This window comes from Staurois parvus, unplaced genomic scaffold (assembly GCF_062004578.1).
Source record: "Staurois parvus isolate SC_StPar_1 unplaced genomic scaffold, SC_StPar_1.0 ptg000636l, whole genome shotgun sequence".
Lineage (NCBI taxonomy): Eukaryota > Metazoa > Chordata > Amphibia > Anura > Ranidae > Staurois > Staurois parvus.
In genome coordinates, this window is record NW_028318432.1 from 9101658 (window position 1) to 9121447 (window position 19790).

At 40.2% G+C, this 19790-nt stretch overlaps 1 protein-coding gene across 1 annotated transcript in view; it reads left to right on the plus strand.

The window, feature by feature from the left end:
- MYO3A (myosin IIIA) overlaps positions 1-19790 on the plus strand; it is a 159503-nt gene that overhangs the window by 38442 nt on the left and 101271 nt on the right. Inside the window, exons 8-11 of the mRNA XM_089693783.1 lie at positions 1346-1501; positions 4865-4964; positions 6364-6480; positions 13765-13869. Of these exons, the coding sequence (XP_089549909.1) occupies positions 1346-1501; positions 4865-4964; positions 6364-6480; positions 13765-13869 (478 nt within the window). The remainder of the gene's footprint in view (positions 1-1345; positions 1502-4864; positions 4965-6363; positions 6481-13764; positions 13870-19790) is intronic.

Here is a 19790-nt window from a genome sequence, read left to right on the forward strand (position 1 = left end):
CTACATTTCCCAAAGGAGCTGACATGTGGGGCCGAGGCATATAAATGGAGAAGCCCAGGAACAGGGGCAGGAAGTGAGGCAGGAGAGAGTTGGAAGGAAAATGTGAGGAGAAAGCTGTGCAGAACGCTGGAGGACCAGACCAGGCCACATACAGAGAGAGAGTGGAGAAAGAGGGAAGAACAGCCAACCACTGATATTGTCAATGAATTTGGAGAACTACCCAGTCAGCCGGTGACCTGGAGTGCTGCACATTAGTGAACTCTACAGAGGGAACCGCAGGACCGCTGGGGGCCCCCATCTACAGCGAGACCACCAGTGATGAGCCGATGCCACAGATCATGTGAGAGAGTCTCAATTTCCAGCCAATTAAGTTGTCACTGACATTCTACTGAATCAGCCATCCTCTGTCTAGGTACTGACATTGTTCACAAGTTGCACAAGCTGAGGCCTAGTTCTTCTGGCCTATTTGTAAACACTTTTTGTTTTGAATAAATAATGAATTAGTTGAAATTCAATCCTTAACTATTATTGAGGGCTCCAGCAACCTACCTAAGAAGTTCCGTTTATTTTTACTTCTAGAAGCAATAGTTAGTCATGGGACTATAGCAGTGATGATCATGCTGGGTATACTCAGTCCCTGTACAGTTAGCATGATACACATTGTTTTTCCAGTGGAAATACTTTCATCTCGTATAAACATATTTACACATTGTCACAATATGGTAAGCCAAGTTAGGACCAGTTAAACAAGAAAATATTATGTGTATAAGAGATGATTCTATCAGTGGGTTGCTGCTTTGGGTGCCACAAATACAGCCCAAGTGATGGAAATATGGCCCTGGATGCAGATTTTTAGTATGAGGATGCAAATGTTTCAATGCAAATTCTAGGAAAAAAGTGGTGTTTCCATGCAAGCAAAATAACAGGTGCAGATTCAGGCAAAATGATGCAAATCAGAACCTTGTGGATGGCTAAAACCTATATTTAGGTCACCTTTGTGGAGTGATTTCAACTTGTAAATGAATGATTGATATCTCTAATATTATCATTAAATGCTAAGTCTATCCAAAATTGTTTTGTAACCTATGGGTGCCTTTTCTTTCTAGTTATATTTCCAGGAAATAATCAAATTATGGAAGAAATCAACGTTTTTTCTTGTTACCTGCATTGTTTACCCTTCTGTCTATATATACTGATAGTTGTAACCTATGTTCCCCTATGTAAAAGTCTTGCCAGGTCACCTGATGGTGGCCCAGAATTTAGATCTTCATATCATGTAAAGGTGTCAGGAGAAAAGCGAACTGAATTTTTTATTCTGATTTTTCCCATTTCTTTGATCATTCAGGTGCCTCATAAAAGACTTTGAGAAACGCCCCACAGTGTGTGATCTTTTGGAACATGCATTTATTAGGCAAATTAGACATAATGAAAGAGTGCTTCAAAAGCAGCTAATGGAATTCATAGACATCCACCAGCAAATGGGGATAATGGAGAAAAAGAGGTAAAAAACAGTTTTTATTGTGACTGCCGAATTACAAAGACATTATAAAGAGTATTGTCTAAAGAAGAGAACATATTTAATTAAAACATACAAATATATATAGGAAATAAATTTCACCTGTCTGGGGCCCTTCCCCACTCAAAGGGCCCAATTACACTTTCCTTAGGTCATGGGTTAATGTTTGTTGTGTTAAGGCAGCCCTTTTATTATAAATGGGTTATCAACACACCTTAATGGAACAGATAAAACACATGTTCCTGAGTTTTTGATGCACCACGCATACCACATTTGATGGCATATGCATTGTGTTGCACTGTTCTGTTGTAAATTGACTAGATTTGGGTTTAAAGCTGACTTTAAATTAAAACACTGTAAAAACATTGAAGTGGTTCTAAAGGCAGAAGGTATTTTTTACCTTCATGTATTCTATACATGAAGGTAAAAAACCTTCTGGGTACAGCTTCCCCCCAGCTCCCCACTATACTTACCTGAGCCTGATCCCAATCCAGCGATGTGCATGAGAACCGAATCTCTCCCAGGTCTCTCTCTCCTCATTGGCCCACACAGCTGCAGGAGCCATTGGCTCCTGTTGCTGTCAATCACAGTCAGTGAGCCAATAAGGAGAAAATGGGGGGCAAGGCTGAACCACATGAATGGACAATGTCCATTCACAGGAGCATGGCTCAGGGGTGAGCCTACATGAATGCCCCCCATAGCAAGAGGCTTGCTACTGGGGGCACTCAGCAAGGGGGAGCAGCCAGAACCGCTGGGGGGGTACTCAAATAGAAGAGAATCACAGAGCAGGTAAGTATAACATGTTTGTTATTTTTTTTCAACCTATTTTAATATAAAAAAATAAAGTTTTAATTCAAAATGTTTCTGTACAGAGCTTTAGTTAATTTACTTACCTGAAATGAAGATGAAGTAAGTCCTGGCAGGCTGCTAGACTTTATAGAATTCTACTCTGTAGGGCTGACATGGTCTCTTCCTGCTGCTGAACATATTGCTGTGTGGGTGTTACTAGCTTCGGGTCTCTGGACTAAGCTGCACTAAGGATGAACCAATGGGGACATGCCCCTCCTGCTCAGTGGTGTATTTAAGTTTTGTGCTGCCCTAGGCAACACAAAAATTGGCCGCCCAACCCCCCTGCAGAGAGAGCCTGACACCAACCAACACCCCCCCCTCCACCCCGTCCCCCGACCAACCCACCACCCCCACCCGAGAAAGCCTTCCACTACCACCACCCTCCATACACTGGTCACCCCCCCGCCCAGTGAGAAAGGGAAAGACACTCATCTTTACAGCTCCAGAAATCCCCTGGAATGAGAGTCAGGTTCTGCATACACTGTCAAGCAGCCCGTAAACTCTCTCAGAGCCCACCTGGTCAGCAACTCAGCCATGAAGTGGTAGGCCAGAGTAAAATGACAGAGTGGGGTCAGCACATGCTGAAGCGCACAGTGCGCAGAAGTCGCCAACTGTATGCAGAGTCGATAGCTAAATACCTCCAAACTTCGTGTGGCCTTCAGATTAGCACAACAATAGTGTGTAGAGAGCTTCATGGAATGGGTTTCCATGACCGAGCAGCTGCATCCAAGCCTTACATCACCAAGTGCAATGCAAAGTATCGGATGCCATGGTGTAAAGCACTCTGCCACTAGACTCTAGAGCAGTGGAGAGGTGTTCTCTGGAGTGACCTATCACGCTTCTCTGTCTGGCAATCTGATGGACGTGTCTGGCTTTGGCATTTGCCAGAGAGCGGTACTTGCCTGACTGCATTGTGCCAAGTGTAAAGTTTGGAGGGGGGACTTTGGCGTTTGTTTTTCAGGAGTTGGGCTGGGAACTCTTAAAGGGAACTCTTAAAGCAGAGTTCCAGTTTAAAAAAAAAGTCAGCAGCTACAAAAACTGTAGCTGCTGACTTTTAAACTACAGATACTTACCTGTTCCTCGATGTTCAGCGGTGTCATCACCATGGCTGTTTTCACCGGCTGTCTTCCCTCCCTGGCGCTAGCAACTTCAGTGTGGGCACCTGGCTGTGACAGCTTGCAGCTTCACAACCAAGTGCCCACTGTGTATGCGCGAGAAGCAGTGGGCTTTGTGAATGGCCCCGTAATCTTCTGGGACCTGTCACGTGTCCCAGAAGACTATGGGAGGGAGGACAACTTCCACTTCTGATCACCTTAGGTGATCGAAGCAGAAGAGGGAGCGGGTACCTGTCAGATTCGGCTACCGGCTCCCTCCCAAAGGTGCTAATCCTTAATGGGGAGCGGGGGGAAAAGCCTTAAAGTAGAACTTCCCCTTTTGGGTGGATCTCTGTTTTAAGGTGTCAGCCTACCAAAACATTTTGGACAGTTGCATGTTCCAACATGACTGCGCACCAGTGCACAAAGCAAGGTCCATAACGACATGGATGATCATGTTTGGGGTGGAGGAACTTGACTGGCCTGCACAGAGTCCTGACCTTAAGCAGATAGAACACCTCTGAGATGAATTAGTGCCTGACCTCACAAATGTGCTTCTGAAAGAATGGTCAAACATTCCCATAGACACACTCCTACAACTTGTGGACAGCCTTCCCAGAAGCTGTTTTTCTTGCAAATGGTGGGCCAACTCAATATTGAACCCTACAGACTAGAACTGGGATGCCAGTTCATGTGCGTGTAAAGGCAGACGTCCCAATACATCTGGCAATATAGTGTGTATATATACTATATATATATATATATATATATATATATATGTTATATATATAATTTTTTTTAATGGAGCAGACTCAATTGACCACTTTTTACTGCTGTCACTTGTCTATGGTTTTCTATTTCACATAATTTGCTAGATTGTTTTTCGGTGCTTTATAAGTAGCAGATGAGTCAAATTATTTGACTTCAACTTTTCTTGATGAACAGGCTCCGAAATTTTATATCCCATTCCCGTAAAGGTTTTTCCATTCACGAATGACATTTTATGGGATGGAACAGTAAGAGTTTCTGACTGATGTTAGCCATGACTGAGGTTTATTGCACATTGAAGCCTGATATGTTTCAATACAATTTGTATTTATTCAAAACATATTCTGTTACCAGGACTCAAGCACCTGAGCTATATTCTGCTAAGTATATTATTTGACTGTAAATGAGCCTCTTTTACGTAGAGCCTCACAGGATGTTCTAGATGAGAAAACAGACTGGGTTTGTGCAAAGAATTCCTCTGAAAATTGAATTCCCACATTTATTTGTCTCCTAATGCGGAATCAATTTTTTCTGAGTGTCACAACGGAGTATTTATCCCTTTTTTCCCCTGTTGTCTGAAGTTGATTCCTGTTCTATTTCTTGAATCCCTGAGGAAAGTTTATTGCTTGCTCTTTAGGCATGAGCGGATTCATACGAAAAAGGGGGTTTTCAGAGAGTCTATGACACCCAACCAGAATGATGTGGATGATCTGGCAGCCTTGGAAGTTTTAGATGAGGTAGGATTGCATTTCATTTAATATGTTATCAAATGTCATAGGCGTAAGAGTTTTTTTTAATGTGCGTTGTGGAGATTTACGTTCTCTGTTTGTCCTAGTGACCTTTATCACTTTATCACAAAGGTGATGGTAAATCCAAAAGTTAAAAGTAGTCACTAGAAAAAGAGGTGACTCTAAGCATGGATCTGGTAAATGGACCTTTCATTATACTGCAAGGTCTGATTTTACCAATACAGGGTCAAGAGTGTTTTACACTAATAGTTCTCATTTTGAGCCCTGATAAAAGGGATATGTAACTAAACCCCAAAACACCCTAGCTATGATTGCAATAATCAAATAAAGCATCTATTAAGAAAAAACATTCTTTGTATCTGGATTCCTTTCTTTTTCTACTCTAACACCGAAATCCTGAGAGAGCTTCAAGCACTTCTAACTTTTTGGTTGGAGTCCCAACCAAATATCTGTTTTTGTCAGATTATAGATGACTGGTAATTTACAGCACACAATGCTGTGCTTGAAAAGATTATACAGTATCATTATATCATGTTCAAAATTAGTTTGTAGAATGACTTCACGTTTAGTGAAGTTGTTCTTTAAAGCTTTTCGAACTCCCTGAATGTAGATTGAATGTAGATATAGTGGAGAACCCATGATAAAATGTCCCATAGTCTCATTCTTTTTATTGACTGGGCCTACCTGCATGATGCACTTCACTTTGAACTCCTTTGAATGACTATGTCCACCATTAATAAAGCCAGCCATGCACAGTTAGTTGGCTGAATGAAAAAAATAAATTTTTTCTACCCATACAGACAAGGTGGATGGAGGAATCCTGCCCAGTGGGAATTTGTATTCTGACAGCGGCACCTGGCTGCAGCTATTAATCGATGGAAAGTTTTCCAACTTTTCTCTTCAACAGAAGTCAATTAAACAATCGACTTCTGTCAAGCCCACACACTGATCAAAATTTGCCTGGCCCCTGCTGAACTGGCACATTTTTGATTATTTTGTGACCAACTTAAGGACCAGATATAGGAATGAATGAGGCTGTAAAATTGTTCTTTAAGAATTTATTTTTTTCATAGCTTTGTGCCTTGTTTTCTTAAAGTAGTGCTGATGTAAATTTGCATTAAAGATGGAAGAAATGCTTTCAAAATTCAGAGGTTTAATATTTTTTAACATAACCCCCCTTCTTCACTGTTGCACTCCTGATTTTGACAGACTGAAATCAAGGGGCACAAAGCTGGCTATCTGAAATAATGAGGTCAATTCCTTTTTGTATTTAGACAATTGCAAATAGCGCTGCGTGTTGGGAAAGCGTCTGACTGTATTTAACTCATTGAAATGTTTGCTCCTCTTAACATTGGATTTAAATATTGCTATTTATTTTGTATCATAGAATTCTGTGACAGACCAGCTACAAAACCGCTACAACAGGGATCAGATATATACTTATGTTGGGGACATTCTTGTCGCCGTTAACCCATTCCGAAGTTTAGATCTGTATTCATCCCAGGTATGATCTTGTTTTTGATTTACAAAAGAAAAAGGTTTAACAAAAGAATTTCCAGCTGGGGAGCTTTAGAAGGATTAGAATTTTTAAGAATTTAGAAGAATTAAGATTTTAATACATTTCAGTTTCCTACTACTTCGCAGTAAAGACTTTTCACTACGGTGATTTTATATAGGACATTCCTACAAGTGCCTAAAAAGTGGATTTGCGTGTAGGACAAGGATCAATTAATTTTTTTACTGACTGATTTTAGTTACATGCATCCATTTATAATGATAAGTAATTATGCAAGACTTTTATTTAACCTTTTTGCCTCTCGCACTTGTTTATCCCCTATGGACCAGAGCAATTTTTATAATTCTGCTGTGGACCTGGTTATTTGGCAATAATTTTGTCATTACTTAAGATAACAAGGTAATACATATATTTTTTTAAAGAAAAAACAAGGCTTTTTTTCATAATCATTCTTTTGCAACAATTTTTTTTTTAATCCTTAGACAATTAAACGTAACAAAACTAAGCAAAACACACTTTTTTTTACCAGTGTTAGTGTAAAAATAAATAGTGTTGCTGCAATAAAAAAGTGTGCATTTTATTCTGTAATGTGTCCTGTTTAAATAAAATTATGATTCTGGTACAAAGTATTACAAAGTTATTTACAAATGAAATAAAGTGTTTGTTTTTATAATTTTGCACTTATTAAAATGTGGAATGTCTAAATATATGTTAAAAGTGTAAAAATAAATAACAGACAAAACAAACAGAAAAAGTTTAAATATCAATGGATAATAAAATAGAAATAAACAAAAAAATCATAAGGAAAATAATAATTGAATTGATAAGAAGAATGAGTTAATTGGGGTAGAGTAAAGTAAGGGTTAATAAGGGGTTAAACAGAGAAACATTTTATTAAAAAAAATATTTTTTTACTTGTCAGATTGCTTTAGGCTCCATGAACACTGGCTTGAAAAAAAAAACAACGCTGCTCCTAGAGGAGTTTAGCATTTTGCCTGTAGAAGCAACTAATGTTATCCTATGTGTTCATGCACATTAGGTAGTCTAGAGGTGTTTTTTAAGCTCAGCGTTTAGAGGCAGAAAAAAAAACCCTTCTGTTTTGCGTTTTTGTTACAATACAATGTTACATTGTATCTTTCTGTAGCATCTGAGCTAGTGTTATTTATATACATTTATATACATTACTGCCTTTTTAACAGCCAAAGCAGGACACAGCAACGTGGCTTTCATTATTCACAGATGAATTGCTATGTACTGGGAGAGGGGAGCAAGCAGGGGCAGACTGAAAACTCATGGGGCCACCGGGCAATAGGGGATCATGGGGCCCCTGTGTTCTTCGCCCACACTCAAACCACATCCAAAAAAGCCTATGAAAGGTACCAGGGGCATCTCATGGGGCCCCCTACTGACCACGGGCCCTCAGGCAGTGCCCGAATTTCCAAATGATCAGTCCGCCCCTGGGAGCAAGGCAGAAGAACTGGGCGTGCTGCACACGTCATGTGTGCAATGATGAAGTTTTCTTTGGGTATGTGTAGCATACCCAAAGTCTGGAACTACTTGGCCACTTCAAGTCCGGACACTTTTACCCCCTTCCTGTCCAGGCCAATTTTCAGCTTTCAGTGCTATCACACTTTGAATGACAATTGTGCGGTCATACAACACTGTAGCCATATGAATTCTTTAGCATTTTTTGAGACAGATAAAACTTTATTTTGGTGGCATTTATTCACCACTGGGATTTTTATTATTTTTTTGCTATATAAATGTGTTTTTCTTTTTAGTAAAAAAAATAACCCAAATTAGTTTATAACCAAAATGTATAATTTTTCAAAAAAAAATTTTACATTATTTTATTTTCTTTATATTATCATTTATGTTTTTCTTTTACATACTGTCACCCTAGCAAAATAAAAAACAAATCTTCATCACCCCCCACAAGTAGTATAGTGTCACTATGGTGACACTGTACTACTTGTGGGGGGTGATGAAGATTTGTTTTTTATTTTTTTACACTGATTGCTTTTACACCCATAAAGTCTGTAAAAGCAACAATTTCTCCTTCTCTCTGGCTGCATTCTTGCAGCCATTGAGAAATACTTTGTGAGCTGTGATTGATCACAGGTTGTCACATGGTAGAAGGCTGTTGTGAATAGCCTTGTACCATGTGATCTCTGTGATCATTCACCAATTTCACACGTAGTAAGCAATGATGTCAGAAGTGACATTTTGCTTACTACTCTTCATGTGATCACTGATTGGCCAATCAGTGATCACATGATCGGGACCTCACACAGAGGTCCCGTATAACGATCGGTTTCCTCTGTGTCCGGAGGACACAGCGGGCACCGGAACGCATTGCTGCGCGCTCCCAGGGGGCGCGCACAAGCAGGGAGTGGGGAGGCTGTTTATAAACGGCCACCCGGCCCTGCACTGCTCCCGTCTGGCCATTTATATACATGGGCCAGACGGGAAGTGGTTAAAGTATATCTATGGTCAAAACGTAAAATCATATATTTATTTCCATATTATATTGACTTATTTCTACTCTGCTCCTATTAATCTGAAAACTTTGTGAAGATCATCACACATCTACTTCCTTGAGGTTAAGATACGGTTTATCTATCCCTTCTTCCCAAGATAGCATTTGCTTATGTCTAAAGCAGCTATAGCAATATAGAGTTTATATATTTTATTGCTATTGGAGCCATGCAAATCAGAAGAATAGTATGTAAAAACCGGTGTAGTCTAGTTTATTGATAAAAGACTATATTGTTCTGTAAAGGCTAGGCAACACCCATGTATCATATCCATTATTTTCTAAGTGGGAACCACAATGTGATATTTATGACCCCCTAACCAAATAAGCCCTAGATAGTACAAGACAGGGTGAACATTCACTATTACTCTGTACACAAATATTGCACAAGCACGTGAGCTGTTTGATGAAAAAGATGCTCACTGTTTATGGTCCACCACCACACCAGCTATCTATAAAACTAGCAACAGGCAAGTGGCCTTTTTTTTATGGCCTTTGATCCCTTAAAAAAGAAATTCATGCATGGTATATTTTTTAAGTATTACATTGGTCCATCTTGAAAAGTGAAATTTTATACACAGAAACACTTCTATATGCACAGATAGAGAAAGAAACACGGGTTGCAGTGATTTTTTTGTATTGCTCAAACATCACAAACAACAGCAACACCTTTGGGCATCCCTGGTCTTGCTCAAGCTAAACATTATCATGTATCAACATACAATAAATTACCCTGAGCCCTGGTTCACACAGCTGCGACTTGTCATGTAACTTGCAACACATAAAGTCGCACGACAAGTCAGTACACATTTTTTTCAATTACAGCTGTTCCAATCAATGCAACTAAAGTTTCAGCAACTTCAAAGAAGGTTCCTGCACTGCTTTAATGCAACTTCAATACAACTTAAATGAAAATGTAATTGGCGCAAGAGAAATTGTGGTGGATATAAAATTCACTCAGAAAATCTTAAGCATCATAAAAATAGTCCAGTTTTAGAATGAACAAAACACGGAAAATGAGGTATATAATTATATATGGTAGTAATGGGAGTACAAGAAGTAAATAATGCAGCTTCAGTGATAAGGAAGGGGGGGGGAGGGGGGGGGGAAGAGGGGGAGAAAAAAAAACTTGTAGTGCAAACAGTACTGGATTGGGATGGATGGTGTATGTATATATATATACATATATATATATATATATATATATACAAAGCTGCAATGTAGACACCGTCGTGAGGCTTGAGGCTTGCACTCTCTAGAGTAAACCAGACTCTGTAGTAGAAAAATAGAGAAGAGAGAGAGGTGCGCCAGACTAAGTGCAGTAGGATTATAACAATTTATTGCACACAAGATATTAAAAACTCACAAACGTGGGTAGATATCAGGCATCAAGAGGTCTGAAGAAAAGGCTGGTTGCCTTGAAACGCATCACCGCCCCCTTGGACGATTCCCAGCAACATCTTGACGTCACTTCCGCTCGGACGTGCCTCAAGCTGGCTCCGTTACTCACGCTGATTTGAGAGATCAGCAGCGCCCGCCCTGGATCTCGGTTCCTCTCTGTGCCGCGACTCCCGGTTACTGCGCTTGCCGTCCTCGCTTCCTCCTGTGGGACCTGCCTAGAGCGCCAGCCATTTAATACCCTGGCACAGCAGCCATCCACCTGTGAGGTGCAGCACAGATGACGTCCTTCTCCTCCTTATATTTGATGCCTGATATCTACCCACGTTTGTGAGTTTTTAATATCTTGTGTGCAATAAATTGTTATAATCCTACTGCACTTAGTCTGGCGCACCTCTCTCTCTTCTCTATTCAATACAACTTAGCATCCCATGAACTCTAATGTTGCACTGCAAAGTCGCATGACAATGGGGTCCCTGCAGTGTAAACGGAGTCTGAAGTAACCATAAGAAGCGCTAATAGTAACACTATAATAATAGAAAAATACTGTACATGCCTCAGCAAATATGAAGATGGAACAAAGGTCCCTCCTAGTCGGTGTGACTATATAAAGGTAAAATATTGCAAAAGTAGCTATAGATCAAAATCAAGATTCACGCCTTGTGAATGCAGTTTACCTAGTTGTAAAATCCTAAACGCATATTTTGTACTTTAAAACCATGATCTCCAGTCCTTTTAGATTTGGAGATGTGGCTAATTTCCGCTCTGAGTCTCCAAGTGACCAGCTTCTATACAATATCTTACCACAAGGAGTTACTTATGGTTGGAATTCAGAGTCCCTGTGTTGTGACACCCATTTTTTACATTTCTGAGTAGTTTCACGCATGTAGAACAAGCCAGATGGGAACCTCAACAAATACACACCATAAATACACCAGCAGCTGAAATATTGGCGTATCATGTATTAATCAGTACATCTCAAAAGGAGTCAATGTTGATGATACGACAGGATTCAAAATATGATAGGCATGGACAAGATAGCCAATATGTCTGCTCAACCAGAGGAAGCTATACATTCACCATCCTCAGTTCTGCTTGTGTGATCTTATTCCAAAAAAGATTGCAGCAAAGCACCTGTAACGGTACATTTCTAAAATTCATAAAAGCAGGTTGTTGATGGCGCAATAGTAAAACCATGATACAGCATTGGTAAAGAAATGGAGTCTCTTCCCCTTTCACTCTTCCTCCTCCATTGCTCCCCTCCCACGGGTATAAACCTTTGCTTCTGAGTCCTATGGTCAGGATGATGTTTTTCTCTGTGACTGGTGTGCCTTCAAATAATTGAACAATGTGGAAAAGTCCTTGATAATAAATGTTGTGGCTGAATTTGTCACCTTCAAATTATCTATTGAATCATTTGCGGTCCATTTACTGTGTGATGAACATATTGGTATTGAACAACAATAAAGAAATTCATTGTCTAAAGAAGCCTTTGTCAACCAGGGTTCCATCATTCCAGGGGTTGCCAGTGGTTCCTTGAACATTGAGCGATTTCTGACTCTCAGATAGGTAACCAGAGACTGCATTTATCGTTTTTACTTTTTTAGCTACTGTATCTGTAAGGGGGACATTCTCCCACTGGCCACCAACGTAAAGGCACATTTTGCCCACTGACCAGTGTCTCACTGACTAACTATTTTTATGATTTTTTTTGTTGAAAAATCACCCCCCGAGCATTTCTGGCCATGGCCACCTTGAGTAAGGGCAGATGATTCATGCAGTATTTGCTTCCTGGAATCCATTGCCCTTAGCTCAGGCAGAAGGGGTGCTTAGCTGAGAAAGCCCTCTTCCCCTCCTCCAGATAAAAGTAAAAAAAAAAAGGCCCATGATGACTCCCGGGATGTTGCCTAGGCCAAAAACCAGGAAGCAACTAATTCTAACAGCAGAAGGATTAAAAATAGTTCATGTTGCCTGAGAAAGATTAGTGCCGTTTTAAAAGGTCCCTCCTTTCACTGACCTCCAGTGTAAGCTAACTCTTTTCCTAATGACCATAAATCTAAGGAGACCATTTTCCACTGGTCACCAATGTAAGGAGGCAATTTTATGTTCACCTATTTTTAATGTATTCATTTCTTTTCATCCGACTACTAAAGTATAACTAAAATAAAAAAACTTCTTTCTAGTTTTGGATAGAGTGTAGAGGGATTAGGACCTAGGCCAGATAAAAGTTGGTGCTAGGGTGGGCTATGCCCCCCAGATTTTAGTTGCGCCCCCCAAAGCCAATCCTAACCCTCCACTATACTACCATAATCTGCCACTATACTGCCCTAACCTGCCACTATACCACCCTAATCTGATACTTTCCTACCCTAGTTTGACACTTTACTGCCCTAGCCTGACACTATACTGTCCTTGACTGACACTATACTGATCTCAGTTATGCGTTGTGTGGGGAGGAAAAGCTCTGCTGACTGTGCCCAGGCTGTGTGCAGTGCAGGGATGGGAGAAGGACCACTGCCCCTGTCCTCTGCCCTGCCAGCAGTGACCCCTATCTTCTGCCCTACCAGCATTGACCCCTGTCCTCTGCCCTGCTGACCTCCGATCCTCTGCCCCGTCATATTTGTGTACTGCAACCCCACATCAGACAAACTAGATCTGCCCCTGATTAGAACACCTGTCAGATTTTAATTTCCGTCTGTGCCTCGCATTAGGAAGATTCAGCCTTTCTATTTGTCCTGTTTACTAATATCATCAAAAGTTAAACACTTTATAAATTTTGGGTTGTCACCAGAACAGGAATACAGGTGAAAACTTCCAATAGGGGCAATAGTTCTGGTGATTCTGGGTACAATAAGGGATTCCCTCACTTTGGAGGAATTTTCCTTTATTTCCTTTTGTGGCTATGGGACAGGAATTAAAGCGAAATCTTCCAATAGGAGGCAACTGAAAAAGAAACTGACAGGGGTTATAACCCTCTCTTACGCTATCCTAAAGGAAAAAATTGCCTTTAGTTCTGCTTTAATTGTTTCATTTCATTATATCTGAAAATAATTTTGTCATATAGTGCATCCTTGGGTGTCAAATACACTCAGTATTCTGCGGTCCTTATTCTTTTATCTATTCTTACATCTTACCCTACTGTTCATGCTAATGTCCTGAGATCTCTAGATATAGCAATTATAGGCAGAGGTCCTCTGAGATTTGAAAGTTATTTCCACATTTAAAACGTTGAAAAAGGCTGGTGAAGAGATACCATAATAATCCAATGCTGTAATATACATAATATGCAATCCTGTGATTGTTACCAACACCAGATAATGTCACTTGTCTTCTTGCAGCATGAACAGACATACATAGCAGGAAAGAGGACAGCCAACCCTCCACACATATATGCTGTAGCTGATGTAGCTTATCAATCTATGGTCACTTATAATTCAGATCAGGTAAGTTATTTCTTGTCTAGATTTTATTGACTACAAATGTCTGTTCTACATGTTTCCTATATTCCAGACATCTTGTACATTAAATGGAAAGAACTGACAAGTTTCTGTATATATTCAAACCAGTGGCTAAGGAATTTAAATACAGATAGAATTATGATTTTATTATGATTATATACCTGTCTAGGTCCAGAGCAGCCTTTTTCAACCAGGGTGCCTTGAGGTTTCTTCAGGGGTCCCTTGGCAAAATGACAAAAAATTGCCCAAAACCTGTATATAAGCCAGCGGGTGGAAGAAGCCTGCCTTTTAGTTACACAATGCCACAGATTTTCATTGTGCACCATTGTGACCATCTAGCCGCCGGGGTCCTGACAACCAATGACTAGTGAGGGGCCGAACACCCCCCTGTTCAGTTCGTGTTTGAACATTCAAACATAACTAAAGTTTGACTGCGAACTTCAAACAGAGGGGACAATTCACTAAGCAGTACCTTAAGGCATCTGAGTGTAAAAAGAGTTGCCAGCAAATATTTTTAAAAAGCGCGTGGGGTCCCCCTCCCCATCCATACCAAGCCCTTCGGGTCGGGACCCGGGAACCTCCACACACCCCCTCCTGAACCATACCAAACCACATGCCCTGAACATGGGGGGGTGCTTTGGGGCAGGAGGGCTTCCCCCACCAAAGCACCTTAACAAGGTACCGCATGGTACCACTACTCATTCACAAAATAAAAGTGTTGTGTAAAAAATGACAGTAGACAGTCTTTGACAAGTCCTTTATTAAAAACAAAAATTTAAAAAATGTCCCCCAAAGTAGATCCAACATCAGTCACAATGCCCCCACCACTGCCGACCCACAAAAAGAAAAAAAAACAAAACCTCTCCGCTCTTGACGCTGGCTCCCACCATCTGACAGCTGCGCTGAGATGACAGTTCCTAAATACTGTGATGATGTCACAAGGGGGCGGGGTTGCCCCAAAACACTGGTCGAGAGAATAAATCCCTCCAATGGGACAGAGATGACAATAGAAATAGGGACTTCAGCACTTCCAAATGCTTTTACCTGAAGCACTTTTTGACTTTCAGGGGGGGCTAATGTCAGTAGGAACTGCAACCCTGGTGATTAAGTCACAATGAGGATCAAAGTAAAAAAAAAAAAAAAAATTCTAGAGAGAGAGAGAGAGGTTTGTGATTACATTTGGATATTGCATGGACATACTTTTTTATATTTGTGTCAGGCTTTTATATTTAACATGCTTCTTATTTTTGTCTATGTCCTTGTTGGAGAGATTTCCCATTATTTCTAGTTCAGATAGAAATAAAGAGGAAATCTGACCAGTTGGGTGACACTATTAAAAACCTGACAGTGGCTCTAACCCTTCCCTGCTCTCTTTAAAACAAAAATAAAAATGTATTTCTGGTTTGGATTGAGCTTTAAAGGATTTATTCAGTCCAAAGGTAACAGTTCAATTTAAGTGAATTCTTTTACTCCTCTGTCACATTAACAAATACTACACCGCGTTCCAAATTATTATGCAAATTCTATTTAAGTGTCACAAAGATGAAATATTTTGTTTTTCAGTTTAACTCATGGATAGCATTGTGTGTCAGGGTTCTTTTGATCACTGAAAACAATCTCGGACACCTGTGATAATTAGATTGGCCAGTGAGCCCAATTTAAGGAGAAACTACTAAAGGAGGGTGTTCCACATTATTAAGCAGAGCACCATTTTCAAGCAATATGGGGAAGAAAAAGGATCTCTCTGCTGCAGAAAAGAGTGAAATAGTTCAATGCCTTGGACGAGGTATGAAAACATTAGATATTTCACGAAAACTTAAGCGTGATCATCGCACTATTAAGAGATTTGCAGCTGATTCAGAGCACAGACGGGTTCGTGCAGATAAAGGCACATTGAGGAAGATTTCTGCCAGATCCATGCATCGGATCAAGAGAGCAGCTGCTAAAATACCATTACATAGCAGCAAACAGATATTTGAAGCTGCTGGTGCCTCTGGAGTCCCACGGACATCAAGGTGTAGAGTCCTCCAGAGTCTTGCAACTGTGCATAAACCTTCTATTCGGCCACCACTAACCAATGCTCACAAGCAGAAACGGCTGCATTGGGCAGAAAAATGAAGACTAATTTTCAAACAGTCTTGTTCACTGATGAGTGCCGTGCAACCCTGGATGGTCCAGATGAATAGAGTAGTGGATGGTTGGTGGACAGCCACCCTGTTCCAACAAGGCTGCGACATCAGCAAGGCGGTGGTGGAGTCATGTTTTGGGCCGGAATCATGGGAACAGAGTGGGTCGGCCCCTTTAGAGCCCCCGAAGGTGTAAAGATGACCTCTGCAAAGTATGTGGAGTTTATGACTGACCACTTTCTTCCCTGGTACAGAAGGAAGAACTATGCTTTCCATAATAAAATCATCTTCATGCATGACAATGCACCATCTCATGCTGCAAAGAATACCTCTGCATCAATGGCTGCTATGGGGATAAAAGGAGAGAAAGTCATGGTGTGGCCTCCATCCTCCCCTGACCTCAATCTTATTGAGAACCTTTGGAGCATCTGCAAGCAAAAGATCTATGAGGGTGGGAGGTAGTTTACATCCAAACAGCAGCTCTGGGAGGCTATTCTGACATCTTGCAAACAAATTCAAGCAGAAACTGTCCAAAAACTCACAAGTTCAATGGATGCAAGACTTGTGAAGTTGCTATCAAATAAGGGGTCAGGTTACAATGTAACCTGACCTGTTAAAATGTTTAAAAAGTTAAAATGTTGTTAAAAGTTTGATTGAAATAGCTTTTGATTTCAGTAAATATGCTGCAAACACAACAAATTACAATTTTCAGTTCTTTACAACCTATAAAGTGTTTTGAAACTTCCTGTGCGGAATAATTTGGAACAGTGCATTGGAAGTGTTTTATGTTTAACAAAAATACTGTTATCATTAGGAGGTTTGTTCAATAAAATTTGAATTGTACTCTTAATAGTTGATAACATGAGAATTATGCTGACTGTTATTTACATCAATTATTTAGGTAAATGAGAAAAATATCATTTGCATAATAATTTGGAACACGGTGTATATACAGTATATCTGATGCCAGGATTGTGTGGATGAGCACCAAATCCCTAGGATCAATAGATATCTTCTAGTTATGGGACCTTAAAATGGAACTATGGGCAAAACTTTTTTTTACATTTTGGATAGAGTAAGGGAGGGTTATAACCTGTCAGATTTTTTTTTTCTTTCGCCATCTGTGGCCCATTGCAGAGATTTCCCCTCATTTCCCGCCCCATAGTTAAACAGGAAGTGAGAGGACATCCCTGCAAATTAAGAGAATTCCTTGGGGACCCCAGGTCACCAGAACTAGTGTCCCCATTGGAAGATTTCCCCTCTATTACTTTTCTAGGGACAACCTAAAATTTGGGATTTTCTTTTACTTTCAGGGCAAATAGAGAGGGTGAATCTCCTTAACGGAGGCAATAAAACTGACAGGTGTTCTAATCTCTCTGCACTCTATCCAAAATTTTTTAAAAAGTTTTGCCTTTAGTTGTACTTTAACCACTTGACCTGGCATTTTTTTTGCTTTTCAGCACTGTGCTACTTTAACTGGCAATTGTTTGGTCAAAACTGTACATAAATTAAATTTTTATCATTTTTTTCACACAAATAGAGCTTTCTTTTGGTAGTATTTAATCACCACTGAGTTTTTTTTTTAATGTAAACAAAAAAAACAAACGTTTTGAAAGAAAATACATTTTCTACTTTCTGTTATGAAACCTATAAAAAAATAAATAAATAAAAACATTATATTTCTTTATAAATTTAGACCAAAATGTATTCTGCTACACGTCTTTGGTAAATAAAAAAAAAAAGGATATTAATTTGTTTGCGTGAAAGTTATAGTGTCTACAACAATGGGCTGAAATTTATGCAGCTATGAGCCTATACTGGTAGAGGCAGTGATCAGTGACTTATAGTGGGACTGTGATAGTGTTGCAATCTGACACTAACTGATGATGGCTGAGAAGGACACTAACTGACACTGACGTTGCCCTGAAACTAATACAGTGACCAGTGATAATACTGTACACTGTATAGCTGGGTGATAAGGTGATCAGAAAGGCAACAAATTGAATGTGTGTAATGTGTGCTGCTTTTACTAACAGATCTTGTTGTTTTTTTCTCCCTGAACTCAGGGAGAAAAAACAGCCAGATCACGTTCTATGTACAGAGTCCAGTGTGTTTGTAAACACAGGACCCTGTTCTGTGATTGGCTACAGACGATCAGCTGCTATAAAACCCAAATCATTGGCTGTAACCTGTTAATCAACTTGTGCTGTGGCCAGTCACAGCACAGAGCAGCAGGGGGCACGGGTGCACATCCCCCAACCTGGAAGAAGCCCACCAACGAACATGTATGTTTCTATAACAAGTACCAAAAACCAGCGCTCAAATCTTCATGCTGCACAGAATACATGGAATCTAGCACTCACTGGGGTGCCACCCTTGGTAGAACGGGGAATCTTGACACTGGCAAAAAAGAATAAAACAGGGCTAACTCTCCTCGTGCATTACCATGATATAAACTAAATTTATTGTAAAATTACAAATGCATACTCACAAACCAAAACAGGTCATAAACACAGAGAAAAGGAGCCAAAGATGACAATCGCAGACAGTGAAGGTCCTTGAGTGAAAAGTGCTGACGCATTTCGGGAGTTGAACTCCCTCCTCAGTGCCTGCACTTGCTGCCCACTCGCAGTAGATTTACTGTGAGCGGATCGGCAAGTGAACCCTAATTTCCATCTAGAGCCTCACTGTTTAATGAAGGGGAATACATAGCAGTTGACTATGAAAGACATGGAAATACATTTTATGTATCCATATTATAGGATATACCTGTAAAATGTATGGTACTAAGCTCCAATAGGACTTATTTTAACTTTTTTGTAATAAAAGTTGAATCCTTACAGTAGAACATATTTTGATACAGTATTTGGCACCAATCTTATAACCTGAAGAAACTGCTTATATTAAAAATAATAATTATCATGTAAAAAGCCTAGAACCCCCTGAAGTATCTGAGTGAAGGAGCAGGGAGCAGAGTAGTGTAAGGAGCTGGGGGTGATTCCTAATGCTTGCTTCTACATCCCTCTCTGACGTTTCCATTGTGGCCAGGCTGACCTTGTCATGCTGTTAGTACATACTGGGAATGTTGCCCTTCAAATGGGGCTTCCAGAACTTTGTGCTTATTTGCATGTTAATGAAATATTACTGATGCGTTTTGTGAGGCTATGTTTTTTTTCCTTATGACTCAGCGCGTCCCTCAGTGACTCAGTTAATCCTTCCTCTAATCTGTGTCAGCTCAGTCCCAAGAATTATGATAATGGTGACGTGACTGAAGCCATAGGCAATAAGACAGAAGCTGGGGCTGCGTTCTCAATCCTCTTTTTGCAGTGGATATGGTACAACTGTCGTCTTAAAAGGGAACTGTAAGGGTGTTTTGTCAATTTTTTTAAATTTGACTTTAAAGCGGCGCTCAAGTCACCATAATCAGTTTTTTTTCTAAAAGCACCCTCATGATTGGTACAGATTGTAAGAGAGGCCATTCAAGTCAAACCGAGACTGTTGAGTTTTTATAATAAAAGAACAAATTTTAAGGAGTGGAAACTGCATTTATTTTTCTACATACTCCCCTGCTACATTTATACACTTATCCCAGCGTTTAACTAATTCTTGGAAAACTTCATTATAGAAAGATTCCAACCGCTCCGTTTCCGCCACCCCCCTCTTCCAATCCCTCCACTGGCTTCCGATTGCGCAACGGATCAAATTCAAAATCCTAACACTGACGTACAAAGCTGTCCACCATACTGCCCCGAACTACATCATTGACCTAATATCCAAGTA